This window comes from Musca domestica, unplaced genomic scaffold (genome assembly GCF_030504385.1).
Source record: "Musca domestica strain aabys unplaced genomic scaffold, Musca_domestica.polishedcontigs.V.1.1 20, whole genome shotgun sequence".
Lineage (NCBI taxonomy): Eukaryota > Metazoa > Arthropoda > Insecta > Diptera > Muscidae > Musca > Musca domestica.
The window spans coordinates 1,912,749-1,930,126 of NW_026712250.1; the positions used below are offsets into that span (position 1 = coordinate 1,912,749).

The following is a 17,378-nucleotide window of genomic DNA, read 5'->3' on the forward strand; positions in this document are numbered from 1 at the left end:
CATATATGGAAAACTGGCTGACTGACTGGATGTCTGTCCAACGTTTTTTTTTTCGTCCCTATCTCCCAGTCATCTGTCGCCTAAATCTATAAACATTTATTTTTATCTCCCTATTATACAGTGAGAGAGGGAGAGAGAGTAAATAACGTTTTCCTTGCTAATGATTTGTCGGTAAGTGTGTGTGTCTGTGTGTGGATTAGTATTACTTGAAATAATTGTATTTGTAAATTATTTTTTGTAGTTGCTGTTGTTGTTGTTGTTACGCAAAGTCATAGAAATCAATGTTTGCTGCTCTATTGAGTAACTGTGTGATGTGTGAGTGAATGAGCGAGTCTAACGGAATAGTGTAAATGCGTGACCGTGTTAGTTGACTTAGTTAAAATCAACGCAATGTGAACGTGTCTTTATGAGTGTCTGTGTGTGTAGTTTTGTAAGTGAGCTTTTATTTAAATGCGTGAGCAAGAACTTAAAGTGTCAACTTGTAAATGCTAAATATTATCCAAAGATGTTTAACAATTTTTCAATTGTTGTTGTGTGGTGTAGGTGGGTGAGAGTGCGTGTGTGAGAGTAACTGTGTACGTGAGTGATTTAGGGGGAAATCAAAGTATTTTAATTTTAAATCAAAATAACATGGGTGAAATTTTATGGGGCACGTTTGCCAAAGAGGAAATGGTAAGGGAAATAATTAGAAATTGCCGTAAAACCAAACAAGGACTTCATGGAATGGGATTGTGCTTCCTTTAACAAGGAGATGGGGGCAAAATCATAGAGACATCCATATTTTGTGTTACAACTTCAATTTTTTTCTCTTCAATTAATTTCACATATATATGTAAATCTTCTGTCCGCCTCACTAAGTAAGTAATTCATAGCGAATCGTATAATTCCCATATCGATAGCAATTCTGATTACTTTTTTCCTGCCCACAAATCAAATCCCCATTTCTGTTCAATTCCTCACTTTATTTATTTATTATTGAGGTCAATCTGTTATTTGTTGTTTCACAACCACGCTCCCACCACCCCCAACCCCACCGTGCAACTTACCTCTTCATACCATTGGCCGGCAACGTTTAGGCCTTTGGCAATGGCACAAGCAGCTGTAGTAGCATCGTCATTGCATTCCATATTCCCAATCACTTGGTTTACTTCCAATTCGCCCTCGTCGCCGAGTCCGGCATTATTGCCCGATTCAGCAATTTCATTTTGAGCCGCTATCGTTGCTACAGTCAATGGTGAAGGATCCTCAAAGGACTTTTCGAACGAAGCAATTGGCGCCGGGCCAAGACGTTTCTGTTTGCTGCGTGTATCCATCACATGTGTGGCAGGATGGCATCGATGATGACGACGTCTGGGATGATTAAGAAATTCCTATTTTGCATCTTCTTGGAAATGAAGTCAAGAGGTGGTTTTTGAAGTAGTTTTTGTTTTTCTTTTTTGCTTTATTTTGTTTGTTCTACTGCAGAAAGTGTCAGAGAGGCTGCAAAATAAACAACAAAAAAGAAAGAAAGAATTATTAGAAATGAGAATCTATAGAATATTGTTTTCAATGCAAGAGTAAAGTGAGAATGGTAATTATAATTTCCACACAATTTTCCAATGAAAATATTATGTTCCACATTATTTTTTAAGAAAATGTGAAATGTTCTCCAATGCAATTTTTTTATAGAAAATAATACGTTCAACAGAAACTGTTACGTTCCACATATTTTTTTTCACATATTTTTTTTTATATTACGTTTCACAAGATTTTTTATATAAAAAACTACGTTCCACCAAAATTTCTATAATAATTACATTTCTTTCCAAAAAATTTTCTATGGAGAATATAAAATTTTCCTTAGAAAATATTACGTTCCACAAGATTTTCAATGGAAAATATTATGTTCCATATGAATTCCTATAGAAAAAAGTGCGTTGCAGTAGTTTGTTTTAGAAAATAATACGTTCCACAAGATTTTATAAAAAATTCCACAAGATTTTCTATAGAAAATATTACGTTCCACAAGATTTTCTATGGAAAATATTATGTTCCACAAGATTTCCTATAGAAAAAAGTGCGTTGCAGTAGTTTGTTTTAGAAAATAATACGTTCCACAAAAGCCAAAAGATTTTCTATAGAAACTATTACGTTCCACAAGATTTTCTATAAAAACTATTACTTTTCACGAGATTTCCTTCAAAAAATGTTACTTTTGACAAGAGTTTCTATAAAAACAATTACGTTCCACAAAATTTTCTTTAGAAAACATCAACTTTCGCAAGATTTTCTTTAGGAAATGTCTCGTTCCACAAGATTTTCTATGCAAAATATTATGTTCCACAAGATTTCCTATAGAAAAAAATACATTGCTGTAGTTTGTTTTAGAAAATATTACGTTCCACAAAATTTTCTGTAGAAAATATAACGTTCCACATTATTTTTAGCCGAAAATATTGAATTTCACAAAACTTCTAAAGAATATATTGCGTTCCACAAATTTTCTATAAAAATATTATATTCGACAAAAATTTCCATAGAAAATAATACGTTCCACAATATTTTATATAGAATTCCACATGATTTTCTATAGAAATATTACGTTCCACAAGATTTTATATAAAACTATTACGTTCTGCTAGGTTTTCTATAAAAGCTATTACCATCCACAAGATTTTCTTCAAAAAAATGTTACTTTGAAAAACATTTCTATAAAAACAATTAGGTTCCACAAATTTGTCATTAAAAACATCAAGTTTCACAAGATTTTCTTCAGGAAATGTCACGTTCCACAAGATTTTCTATAGAAAATATTATGTTCCACAAGATTTCCTATAGCAAAAAATGCCTTGCAGTAGTTTGTTTTAGAAAATATTACGTTCCACACAATTTTTAATCGAAGATATTGAATTTCACAAGATTTCTAAAGAATACTTATATTACGTTCCACAAATTTTCTATAAAAAATATTACATTCGACAAAAATTTCTATAGAAAATAATACGTTCCACAAGATTTTCTAAAGAAAATATTACGTACAACACAATTTTTTATAGAAAATATTACGTTCCACTAAATTTTTTTATAAAAATTTTAACTTCCACAAGGTTTTAGATAAAGTATATTTCGTCCCACAAGACTTTCTTAAAAAAATATTTAATGTTAAAAAGATATTACTTTCCACAAGATTTTCTTTAGAATATATTGCGTTCCACATGATCTTCTACAGAAAACATTACGTTCCACACTATTTTTAATCGAAAATATTGAATTCTACAAGACTTCTATATCACATATTACGTTCCACAAGTATTTTTATATTACATTCCACAAGATTTTCTTTAGAAAACATTAAAAACACAAGATTTTCTAAAAAAAATTACAATCCACTAGAATTTCTATAGAACATAATACGTTCCACAATACTTTCTTTAACAAATATTATGTTCCATTAAATATCCTATCAAAAAAAATTACGTTCCACAAGATTTCCTCTAGAAGACATTAAATTCCACACGATTTCTTCAAAAAACTATTACGTTCCGCAAAATTTTCTATAGAAAATGTTTCGTTCCACAAGATTTTCTTTAAAATATCTTACGTTCCACAACTTTTTCTCTATAAAATTACAGTTTTCAAACGATGTTCGTAAGAAAATATTAACATCCGAAATGTTTCAACAGAAAATTGTAGGTTCCACAAAATGGCTTTTCATGGAAAATATTATGTTCCACAATACCATTATTATTTTGATTTATATTTTTGTGATCTTGACATGGTTTTTTGTTCTAAATTTTCTAATGGAATCCTTTGTTTTAGAATCCCCTTTTCTGTTTTTTTTTTTTATGAATGGCTGCATTATTCCAGTTGTCTAGCCAAGCTAGAAAAAAACCATTGTAGCTTTGCCTTCCATTGACATGTCGTGGTATTCTCAGTATTTCTTGTCTCTGTGTGTGTCTCTGCGACACATCAACTCTGAGTGTGTCTCTCAACAAATTGCGCTGTTGTTGTTACCAAGGCCCCTTAAGGTCATTGTATTTTCGCTTTAGCCTTTGGCAATTTGTCCTCAAGACACCAACCCTTTGCCAATTCCGTTTTTAAACGGTTCTCTTTCTCTTTATTTTGGCAATAACATTCAAAGTCGTTGATTTATAAACGGCAGTTAACAATTTTACGATGCCGCCAAAGTCTTGGACTTGGAATGTTGGTAATTTATGTCCTGCCATGAAGTTTTATTGTTTTTTTAGAGGGCAAAACTAGTTTTTTAATGGATGATGGGGGTTAGTGTGTGTATGGGGGTATTGTGGGAATTTTTGCCAACTTAAATCCCAGTTTCTTTTTGGATGCAATCCCTTCTCTCTTATATATTGTAACAATGCCACCAACATCTCTTAAAATACCCAAGAAAACCTGCCCTTTTCCCATTCCATGTTCACTGACAGACACATTTAATTAATTTCTTCACCCAGCCAAGTACGGGGCGGCCACCATCACCTTGTCCTTTTGTTTCCTCCGCAATTTTCTTGTATTCAAGTTCTGCAAGCTATCCTGACGACTCACCTGGCTGGATGGCTGACTGGAGTGAAGTTTTGTTTTCTGTTAGTTTTTTCTTTGCCCTCCTTCAAAAATCTCCCTGAGGTCTGTGATTGAAATGCAAATGGTCGGAAAACAAAACCGACAACAAGCCATTTAATGAAATAACTGAAAAAAAAACTTCGGGTTCCTACACCTCACAACACGCCATGGCTCGTAGGTGCCGTTCATTTCATAGTTGGCGAAAAATAACAAAAACAACTGCCAACTCCAAGTCTTTATTTTGACGAGCGGTAAAGGGCTGCCAGCAAAAACTAGCTCGTCTCTCTTTCTTTTTTGGTTCGAAAATAAGGATTGGTTTTTGCAGTTATGTTTCTACCGTCCTTATTCTTTGAAAAAAAAAATAACAATGGAATCAGAACCACGACAAGGTTAAGGAGGCCTTGCAAATGAACGGAAATGATGTGTCCAAAAGGATGATTTATAATTTTCAAAGGAAATTCGAGTGATTCATTTCCTGAAAAAAATCTATGATTTCAGAGCGTTACTATGGGAAATGTTATGTTCCACAAGACAGGGTGAGATGAAAAAACTGCAACCAACTTCAGACTGCTGTCATTTCTAAGACACTTGGTACCATTGCCCGTGATACTGGTAGACGGAAGAAAGCAGCAACATCGGCAGAAATGGTTCGAAAAGTAAAGAAGCGACTTGACCGAAACCCACGTCGCAGTGGCCGAAAAATGGCTCATGAGATGAACATATCGGAATATTCCATTCGGCTAATATTGAAAAATGAGGCATTGAAATTCCGAAAAGTGCAAGAATTTACGCAAAAAAGGACTCAAAAGAGCTAAAGAATTGCTTCGCTTGGCCGAATGTGGTGAACTGCTGAATTTGGTTTTCTCCGATGAGAAAGCGTTCGTTGTCCAGCAGTTTGTAAATAAACAAAATGATCATGTTTACTTGCCAAAGATTGCCAAAGAGGTCAGCTGAAAATGTGCACCTTCGGTTGGCCACCAGAACTCAAGCACCGGTCATGGTGATGGTGTGGGCCGCCATAACAGCCGATGGTCGCTCTCCGTTTATATTAATTAACCGTGGCATCAGAATAAATGCCGAATATTATGGCGAAAATATTCTGGAGGGTGTATTAAAGCCTTGGGCACGCAAACATTTTGGCCGCAGACCGTGGACATTCCATCAGGACTCAGCACTCTCCACCCAAGAATGTTTACAAAATGAGGTTCCTCGCTTCATTTCCACTATGGCCACCAAAATCTTCGGAATCCAATCCGTTGGACTGTTGTGTCTGGAGTATTTTGGAAAGCATGGTTGGCAGTAAAAAATACCAAATGTCGATCACCTCAAGCAAGCGCTTCTCCGGGAATGGGCCAAAATACCGCCGACCAACATTAGGACAGCATGTGACAGTTTCATTGGGCGTTTGAAAGCCATAATTCGTGGCAAAGGTGACAAATTCAAACAAATCTGAACTTATTTTAAAATTTGATTTTTTTCTTTTATTGTTGCAGATTTTTTTTCTCACCCTGAATTTTCTTACAAAATTCTATTCAAATTTTTTTTTAAACTAATGATCCCCTAAAATGTCCATCCAAAATTATGTAATTATTTTGTGGCATTGAAGAACAATTTTGAACTTGTTTTGTTTTTGTTTTTTTTTATTGACTTAAATTTCCATTAAAAATATTTGTTGTTTATTTTCTTTTTTGTTGTTGACTTTGTTGCAGATTTTTTTTCTCACCCTGAATTTTCTTCAAAAATTCTATTCAAAAAAAAATTTTTTAAACAAATGATCCCCTCGAATTCCCATACAAAATCATGTAATTATTTTGTGGAATTGAAGAAAAATTTTGAATTTGTTTTTGTTTTCGGTTTTTTTTTTCATTGACCTAAATTTCCATTAAAAAATATTTGTTGTTTATTTCGCCTTGTTTTAATTTATGACATAATCCTCTAAACTAGATTCACGATGTCAATTCCATAACTGGAGCGTATGAGCATTGAAAACAAATCTCTGTTACGTATACGCTCATGTGAGTGTGATGTGCGAATGTATGAGTGTGTGTGTTTGGCCAAGTTTTTGTTAGAGTAAAAAGTTAAACAACATAATCGCCACAATTTTTGACAACAGCAATGAGCACACACACACATCTAATCAAACCAAATCTCCCCTCTCCCTCTCTCTCTCTCTCTCTATTTCTCACCATCCTGGGATAAAAGAGTATTTCTTTTTTAGTAATAACATAAATATTTATGACATTTCGTTGCCGTCTTACAGACTCCAATAGTTACAGAGTTTAATGCACACTGTTGACTGCGTTTCTTTTTCTTATGATCTTTCGTTCTCTCTCTCTCATTTTTTTTGTCTAAGCAAAGGAAATCAAACACAAACAACGCTTGAAGAACAGACACAGCAGCACCATGCATGACCATAGAGGCCAATAAACTTAAACAAACTACACACAGCGGCGGCCGAGAGCCATAAAAAAAGCAACACTGGAATAATCGCACGCCATTGTGACAAGGGCAGCAAATATTTGTGTTTTCAATGTATGTGTGTGTGTCTTTGTGTATGCCAAACACCATGTTTTGTTATTTCTTCAACCGGCTTGGAGACTTATAAACACCAAAAAAAAAACCAACATTTTATTTGTGTTAAGGTTTATCCATGGCGGAGATATGTCGTGTGACTGCAGTAGCTTTGCAAAAAACCCAAACAAAACCGGAAGTAGTGGTGCTGGTCGTTTAACTCCCTTTTGAAGGATAATGTTATCTATGTGTGTGTAGGCATTTAAGGCTGATGTCATGTTGAAATAGAAAAATGTTGTAAAATCCACAAAAATAAAGAAAAAATGTTCAACGAAAAATTGTCTATGCAAAATCGTGTGGAACCTAAAATTTTTTATAGAAGAAATGTAGAGAATTTTATTGAAAGACAATATTTTCTAGAAAAATGTTATGGATGACAATATTTTCTAGAAAAAGTCTTGTGAAACGCAATATGTTTTATATAAAATTTTGGGACTCGAAATATTTCTCTAAAAAAACTTGTGAAAGACAATATTCTTAACAGGCAATTTTGTGGAACACAGAAATTCTTGTGGAGTGCAATATTTGCCGAAAATATCTTGTGGAACGTAAAATTTTCTAGAGAAAACCTTGTGGGACGTATTATTTTCTAGAGAAAACCTTGTGGAACGCAAAATTTTCCATAGAAAAATTGTGAAAAGCAATATTCTTGACAGGCAATTTTGTAGAGCACAGAAAATCTTGTGGAATGCAATATTTTCCGCAAAAAATCTTGTGGAACGTAATATTTTCTAGAGAAAACCTTGTGGGAAGTATTTTTTTCTATAGAAAACATTGTGAAACGTAATATTTTCCATTGCAAATGTTGTGAAATGTAGTATTTTTATAGAAAATTTTGTGGAACCTAATAGTTTCTATTGAAAATTGTGTGGAACGTATTATTTTCTATAAAATACATTGTGGAACGTAACATTTTCTATTGAAAATTATGTGGAACGTAGTATTTTCTGTAGAAAATATTGTGGAACGTAATATTTTCTATTGAAATTTTTTGGAACATAATATTTCTTATTGAAAATTTTGTGGAACGTAGTATTTTCAAGAGAAAACTTGTGGAACGCAAAATTTTCTATAGAAAACCTTGTGGAAAGTAAAATTGTCTACATAAAACTTGTGGAACATAATATTTTCTCTTGAAAATTTTGTGGAATGTAATATATTCTGTATATTTAAGTAAAATGTATCCTTTTTCTCCAAAAAAAATGTTTGGAACCTAGTATTTTCTGTAGAAAATCTTGTGGAACGTAATATTTTCTATTGAAATTTTTGTGGAACTTAATTATTATTATTATTTTTGTTATCTATGTATGTGTAGGCATTTAAGGCTGATGTCATGTTGAAATAGAAAAATGTTGGAATAGCCACAAAAAAAAGAAAAAATGTTCAACGAAAAATTGTCTATGCGAAATGCTTGTGGAACCTAAATTTTTTATAGAAAAAATGTAGAGAATTTTTTGGAAGACAATAGTTTCTAGAAAAATGTTATGGATAACAATATTTTCTAGAAAAAAGTTTGTGGAACGCAATATGTTTCATATAAAATCTTGGGATTCGAGATATTTCTCTAAAAAAAACTTATGAAAGACAATATTCTTAACAGGCAATTTTGTGGAACACAGAAATTCTTGTGGAGTGCAATATTTGCCGAAAATATCTTGTGGAACGTAATATTTTCTAGAGAAAACCTTGTGGGACGTATTATTTTCTAAAGAAAACATTGTGGAACGTAATATTTTCAATTGCAAATTTTGTGAAAAGTAGCATTTTCTATAGAAAACCTTGTGGAACGTAATATTTTCTATTGAAAATTTTGTGGAACTTAGTATTTTCCACAGAAAATCTTGTGGAACGCAATTTTTTCTATTGAAAATTTTGTGGAACGCAATATTTTCTATTTAAAATTTTGTGGAACGTAGTATTTTCTATAAAATACATAGTGGAACATAATATTTTCTATTGAAAATTTTGTGGAACATAATATTTCTTATTGAAAATTTTGTGGAACGTAGTATTTTCTAGAGAAAACTTGTGGAACGCAAAATTTTCTATAGAAAACCTCGTGGAAAGTAAAATTGTCTACAGAAAACTTGTGGAACATAATATTTTCTCTTGAAAATTTTGTGGAATGTAATATATTCTGTAAATTTAAGTAAAATGTATCCTTTATCTCCAAAAAAAATGTTTGGAACTTAGTATTTTCTGTAGAAAATCTTGTGGAACGTAATATTTTCTATTAAAATTTTTGTGGAACTTAGTATATTCTATAGAAAACGTTGTGGAACGTAATATTTTCTATTGAAAATTTTGTGGAACGTAGTATTTTCTAGAAAAAAATTGTGGAACGTACAATTTTGTATAAAAAACTTTGTGGAATGTAATATTTTCTATTATAAATTGTGTCGGACGTAATTTTTCTTTCTTGGGGAACCTATATTTTTCCAATAAATTTTGTGGATAGTAACATTTGCTATATAAAATATTGTAGAATCAGATTTTTTCAAGAGAAAATCAATAGAAAATCTTGTGGATTTCAATATGATCCATGTAAATTCCTGTGGAACTTTATATAGTCCACACACAAAACGGTGGAACTTATTATTTTCTATATAAAATCATGTTGAAAATTGTGGAGATTCCATGAAAAACAAAATTGTGGAACCTAATATTTTTATAGAAAATCATGTGGAACATAATAATTTTATGGTAATTTGAAGAGTTTTCCTATTTTACATTCAAAACTATTATCATTGGGCGGGTGATTCTCATTGCACTCTTCTAGCCATACAGATTCGCTAAAGAAAACAAAATTTCCAATATTTTCCTTTTACGCACACATGTTTCCACCTTGAACTTTACAAATTTGAGTTATGTTCTAAACAAAATAATGGCGTCATGGCAACCAGTCATTTGATTAAACACTTCCAATTGTTTTCATTTTGGTTTTCTTTGTTTTCTTAATTTGACTTCTAATGTTTTTTTTTTTTTTTTTTTTTGCCACCAACTTGCATAGTTTTTCCTTTTGAGTTGCTCCCAGCACGCCTTGAGTGTAACCTTTCAGATAATTTGTAAAGGAAAACTAAATTATAGAGGAAAAGCAAAAAAAAAACAAAATCAAAAGTTTATTGCAAGTATTTAAGATCAATTTATATGCAACAAGAACAATAACAACGGGAGAAGAAAATAGTACATAGTAAATGGGTGTAAGTTCGACTACCAATTGGACCAATAAATGAAAGAACCCGCCATAGAATTTTAAGGGGGGCTAACAGCCACTGTAGTCCCCATATTCCCCTACCTTTAAACAATTGTGGCAAGGAAAGAAAAAAGGGACCACCTTCCCAACATACCAAAAATACAATACAGCTTGAGAACAATATTATAAAAATATAATTTTTCAACAATGCTTGAGAAACACTTATGTTCCACAAACATTTCTCAAATCTGTCCCTTGTTGACAAATTAGTTTTGATTTTTTGTGAAAATTGTCAGCAAGAAATTATTTTCTTTGGCAAAAAACAAAGTCACGCGAATTTAGGACCCATTTCTGGACCTAACCCTTAGGGTATGCATGAATAATAAATCCGGGAATCTTTCACATAAATTATTCCAATCCCATTTCAGATTGGAGCATCAAAAAAGTTGAAGGAATTCAATAGATGTGTAGTCTTAGTGGAAGAGATGCAGAAGTTCAAATAAGGGAGAAGAAAGCGTCAGGGTATCAAGGCCACATGAGGCAGTGACTACTGGGATGTCCATCAAGAAAAAAATGTGAAAAATTATTAAAAATAAAAAAAATAATAATATTATATACTATTACAAAAATAAGCTTATTATAATATTATTTTTGTAAGCTTATTCTACAATTTCAAGTATAAGCTTATAAATAAGGGTTCCGTTTCGATTATTCTATACTTGTTACACAAACATTTTTCAATGTTTTCTCAAGATTTTCTCAAGCTTAAGGCTTATGTTCATAAGCTTATTATAATATTATTCTCAAGCCATTTTGGTATGTTGGGTTACTACTCTGCCTTTGTTTACATGTGTATGCGTCTGCCTGCCAGCCTCTTGGTTTGGCCAACAAGTCTTAAATCAAAATGCCGGCTCTGCAACATGTTCGAAATGACAAGAAAAACAACAAAAAGAAATAAAACATCAAACTAATTGGAAAGTAAGACATGTTGTTAATTCACCCAGATACGAGTGTGGGAGAGTGAGAGTAAATGTAACGGCCACATGTGCTCTAGGTTTGTGTGAATGTGTGTGTGTGTGTGTGTTTAGGGGGGAAGATGTTGCCAGCCATCCTTTAATATTTCATAGCACACATTTTCATAACGACATGATTTCTATTCGTCGTTGTTCATTTCTGTTCAGTCTTCTCTGCTCTCTGGCTCCCTGGCTCTCTTGCTGGTTCTTGTCTGGTTTTGATAGACTTGCAATTTTCTTGTTTTGTACGCCAAAGACAATAACGATGACAATAGCAAAAACAACAGCCAGAAGCAGGCAAGTAGTTGCAAAAAAAAATGTATATTTTGAGGTTAACATGCCAACCGGCTAAACACAGTCACCCACACACACTGCGACATGAGTTGTGAATGCTATTAACAGCAAATATGGACAGTGGGACACGATAGAAATGTTACAAGGAAATATTAATAGGATTTTTCAGTTTTCTGTCTACAATACACCAACTTCAAAGAATTTCTCGATTTAAAGAGTTTTCATGAGACCTCATTTTAGTTTTCAAAAAATGTTTGTTGACATTTTTGTCACACTGTTATCGACCAGACATGGCACAAATAAATAATAAACGAGGAAGAACACAGCAACAACAAAATGAACTGTGTAATAGCCAAAATGTACACAGTTACTTAGAGTATAAACTCCTTAAACACATTGACACACACCCACACACACAATGTATGTGGGCATGGGAAAACTATTAGGGAAAACTAATAACAATAACATGAAAGCAAAACAAAATGGAAAACCCCCTACCAGTGTCTGTAGGGAGTCTCACAAGGAAATGTTGGCAAAAGAAATACTATTTTCAAGTGAAAAAAACTGTGTGGAACGTAATTTTTTCCATAGAAAATATTGCGGAATGCATTATTTTCTATAAAAATACCTGTGGAATGCAATGTTTTCCACAGAAAATCTTGTGGAATATAATATTTTCTTCAGAAAATACTGTGGAACCTAATATATTTCGTAGAGAAGATTGTAAAATTTTATAAAAGAAACTCTTGTAGAACTTAATGTTTCCCATTAAAAAATCTGTGGAACGTAATTTTTTCATAGAAAAGCTTGCGGAAAGCATTATTTTCTATTATAAAAACGTGTGGAATGTAAACTTTTCTGTAGAAAATTCTGTGGAACCTAATATATTCCGTAGAGAATCTTCTAAAACATAGAATTTTTGAAAGAAAATCTTGTAGAACCTAATGTTTTTCATATAAAAATTAGTGGAACGTATTTTTTCCATAGAAAATCTTTTGAAATGTTACTGTTTTTATATAAAACGATTGCAGAATGTAACTATTTTTATAGAAAATTCGCGTGGAATGCAATATTTTGTGTTGAAAACGCTGTGGAATGTAATGCCTTGAATAGTAAAACTTGTGGGATGTATTATTTTACATACGAAATCTTGTGGAATGTATTTTTTACTTAAAAAATTCTAGTGGAATGTAAATTTTTTCACAGAAAATCTTGTGGAATGTAATATTTTTCCAAAGAAAAGTTTGTGGAATGTAATATTTTGCATAGACTATCTAGTGGAATGAAATTTTTTTTTTAAATTATTGTGGAATGTAATATTTTCTGTAAAGAATCTTGTAGAATGTATTCTTTTCTATAAATATTATTGTGGAATGTATTATTTTACACAAAAAACTAGTGGGATCTATTATTTTCTATCAAATTTTTATAAAAATCTTGCAGAATATAATCTTTTCTGTAGAAAACTTTGTAGAATGTATTATTTTCTATAAAAGTTCTTGTGGAACGAAACATTTTCCACAGAAAATCTTATAGAATGTAATATTTTCTTCGAAAGTTCTTCTGGAATGTAATATTTTATATAAGAAATTTGTGGAATGTAATATTTTGCAAAGAAAATCTTGTGGAAAATAATAATTTGCATAGAAAATCGTGGGGAATGTATTATTTTCAATGAAAAAAATTATAAACATCTGGCGGAATGTAATATTTTTTGTAGGTAACGTTGTGGAATGTATTATTTTGCATAAAAATTCTTGTGGAATGTAACATTTTCCACAGAAAAGTTTGTGAAATGCAATATTTTCTATAAAAGTTTTTGTGGAATGTAATAATTTGCATAGAAAACCGTGGGAAATGTATTATTTTCTATGAAAAAAAAAAATATAAAAATCTTGTGGAATGTTACTTTTTCTTTAGAAAATGTTGTGGAATGTAATATTTTCTTTAAAAATTATTGTCAAATATAATATTTTCTTTGAAAATTCTTGTGGAATGTAAATATTTTTGTACAAAACTATTGTGGAATGTAAATTTTTCTTTAAAAAAATTCTTGTGAAATTCATTTTTTCCATAAAAAATCTTGTTATTTTCTATAAAAAAATTGTGGAATGTAAGATTCTCTGTAGAAAGTCTTGTGGAATGTAATAATGTGCATGGGAAATGTTGGGGAATGTTTTATTTCCTTTCAAAATTCTTGTGGAATGTAATATTTTCCATAAAACATTTTGTGGAATGTAATATTTTCTGTCGAAAATTTTGTGGAATGTAAGATTTGCCATAGCAATCTTGTGGAGTGTAATATTATCCGTGTGGAATGTAATTTTTTCTCTGGAAAATCTTGTGGAATTGTAATTATTCTAAGAAGAAATCGTGTGGAATGTAAAATAGTCCGAAAAATTGTTGTGGAATGTAATGCAAAATTTAGCAAATTCCAAAAATTCCACTCAGCTACAAACAAAATGCAATCCCTAATATACCCTTTTTAGCAGTATGGCAAGCACGATTACAAAAAGAACAACAACTACAACCAACCGACCATCCATCCATTCATCCATCCATCCATCTGAACGACACAACAACAGTCATCATTTGTTTGGTGGTGGTGTACATGAAAATTGCAGAATTTTTGTCTATGACAACGACATGCCGCCACCCCAAACAAACAAAGACAGCATTTGATGGAAAAGCGAACACACACCCACACACACTTGAACGCACACACATACACAGCAAGTGAAAAAAGAGCCCAAATAGCATGTTTGTGTGTGGGTTGTTCGTTTAGACGCTTGTGGGAGCACCGTAGTGCAGCCCAACTATCGGGGGGATATTTATAATAAGTATTACAAGAAATCCCAACCATGGAATGGTTGGGTAGGTGTCAGACAGTCATGTCAGCAATAGTTATTGTCCCGCGGCAAGCGGAGGAGGAGAGGTCTAACTACATTAAAGTGAAACTATAGTTAAAGTCAAAAAGACAGACAAAAAGAAAAATAAAATGTGTAGAAAATTGCTGGAAAGCCACAAACACACACACACACAGTTACATCAGGAGGACAATAACAACAACAACAACAACTAAAACGTTACACTTAAATTAATTGTGGCCATAATAAAATGGTAAACTACACAAACAATTTTCTTGACAATTGTAAGAATGTATGTTTGTAGGTATGTGACACACGAAAAAAATAAAAGAAATTGGCTTACGTAATTTTGGTATTTTTCGGGGTTTTTAATTTTCGAAAATATTTTCTTAGGGGAATTTGATGTGGTAATTTTGTTTATTTTATTTCAATTTCATTTCAATTACAACTCCTTTGTTACTTCTGCGACATACTGACATTCAGACACACACACACACACGAGACGCACATAAACCCGATGAACTCTATTGTTTACCAACACAGCTCACATCATTCGTTTGAGATTTCCTCTAGACTAGCACTTGTCTGTTGAACCGAAATCCTAAGCATACTTTTAGGCCCATTTTTCACAATTTCATTTGTTTCAAGGAAATCTATTCTTTTCTGTATTTTCTTAGATTTTTAAACATTTCTTATAGAATTTCACTAGAATTATTGCGTTCTATCGTAAACTCGTCGATTACATTGGATTTTCTTGGCAATTTTACGTTCTACTTTCGCCGACATTTAACTACGAACTAACTTGAAGCTTAAGGCCAATTTTTATTGTAGCGCTTGACAATGGGATTTATAACATTCTTTCAAACAAACAACACACACACACGCACATGCTCATGTCAATTGTTCAATTGACATGAGTTCTATGAAGCTCGAACATGTTCGAAGTTCGAAGAAGTTTTATTGAAATTAATGGGTATTTGTAGTCCTTAGAGAGCCCAAACAAATTATTTTGAAAAAATATAAGAAAACAATAATATTGTCGGTGGAAAAGGTTGTAGGATTTAATATTCTTGTATCGAATATTATGTGGAATGTAGTATTTCCGGGTAGTTTCAAAAGAGAATTAATTATTTTATGGGGGACATTTCTTTCATAGGGAAATTTTGTAGAAAATAAAATTTTTCATTGAGAAACTTATGGAACGTGAATAGTGAATTGTGGAAATAGTGTGGAAGGCAATAGTCGTCAAGCTAAATTTTGTGGAACATGTTGTTTTCTAAAGAGAAAAATTTTGTGGAACGTATATTTTTCCGCGGACAGTTTTGCGGAACTAATGTTATCTGTAGAAACCTTATCAAACGCAATTTTTTAAAAAAGAAAATCTTGTGGAACGTAAAAAGTTTAAAACAAGGACCCCCAAAGTCACTGTAGTTTGACTATAGAAAAATAAAATTATAATATATAAAAAGTTTTAAATTTTACCACTTCCGATAGATGTCACTATGGGATCTTGGGACGGTAAAATGAAGTAACTCGATTTCGAAAAAAAATATTAATTTTTCAGCTATTTAATTTCTATTTTTTTATATATCACGACATAGTTGGGTAATGTCAATGTAAACAAAGTCACTGTTTCATTTTCAATTGATTAATAATAATAAATCATAAAAATATTCAATATTTTGTATTTCGAGAGAATTTAGAATTTTTGAGATTTGCTCTCTCACAGCATGAACGACATCTATTGAAGCACTTTTTTCGAAGATAACAGATGAGACAACTCTTTAATCTATACCTTTATTTGTCTATGGTTTGACTACAGATCTATAAACCCCTCTCCCACATCATCAACATGGCTCTCTTTGTGTGTTCCCCTCTCGTTCCCCTCTCAAACCCATAACGGGAAAATAATCTCTTCCCCACTCTTTTTCCCCATTTTATTTTTATTTCTCATTCTCAAATGGACGATGATTATGTTAGGCCCTTTGAGTGTTTTGTTCTGCCAACGACAGTGATGATGGTTTTTATGTTTTTGTTTTTTTTTTTTTTTTGTTTTTGTTGAAACTTCAAACAGGGACAGGAAGTGCATTCGTTCACAGAGGTGATTTGCATTGTTTGAACAACGACAAGGAACCGTCGTAACGATAATCCTGGCGGTCGTCGACGGCGACGATGATAATGACGCGCTGAACAGCCATGGAGGTGAGTGTGTTAATTTGCATTTTGCAAGCGCATCGTATCGTTTGTATTTTTGCTGTTTACATTCCCCTTGCTTTGCTGGTTCTTGGTTGGTGGGGCGCTTACCTTTGAACAGTTTAAATTCCCAATGCAAATTTTTGTTTCCCCTTTTTGTAACAAAGTTGTTGGCACAGCTTAATGTGAATGGCAAACATTTTAAAATGCAATTTTTCTTTCTTTTATTTTCTTTTTTTTTTTTTTTGTTCGGTTTTCACGACTTGCTTTTGCCGGTGTGGTGGGCTAAGGTTTTGTGAAATTACTCATCCATTTGGCATTTGGTCTTGCAGACATTAGAATCTATTTAAATTTAAGGTTAAAGTTCGTCCATGAAGGTGGAAATTTAGAGCCAGCTTTCAAATTTGAAGGTAAATTTAATGGAAATTTTCAAGGCAAACGATTGCCGAGGGTCTTTAAAGTGTGAGTGTTTTTTACGGTAAATCGCCTAAATGGCATAGAATGCACACGCTTTATGCAAAAATGTCGTTCTGTGTTTATATTCATTAGAAATAATTTGAATTTAAACAACAGGTCTTAAGGTGGAAATACATAAAGCGCTATAAAATCAATCTCCCAAAATATCATGATAAATAGCTTCATTGTAAACATAGTCTTAGAGCATGCGATGTGCGAATACGTCACATAATTCGC

The 17,378-nt window shown here is 32.3% G+C and overlaps 1 protein-coding gene across 4 annotated transcripts in view; it reads right to left on the reverse strand.

Moving 5' to 3' along the window:
• The window catches only part of LOC101887861 (serine/arginine repetitive matrix protein 2), a 58,674-nt gene extending 43,429 nt beyond the window's left edge, over positions 1-15,245 (reverse strand). The window contains exons 1-2 of one of the 4 annotated variants that reach the window (XR_009342140.1): positions 14,836-15,243; positions 1,047-1,479 (exon numbers count right to left, since the gene is read on the reverse strand). Coding sequence is in view for 3 of the 4 variants with exons in the window: in XM_059122339.1 (XP_058978322.1) it covers positions 1,047-1,313 (267 nt within the window). In the remaining variant the exon portion in view is untranslated. Of the gene's footprint in view, positions 1-1,046; positions 1,480-14,835 lie in introns of all 4 variants that reach the window. The other 3 variants (XM_059122339.1, XM_059122338.1, XM_059122341.1) reach the window with 3 other exon arrangements.
• Positions 15,246-17,378: the final 2,133 nt, after the last annotated feature.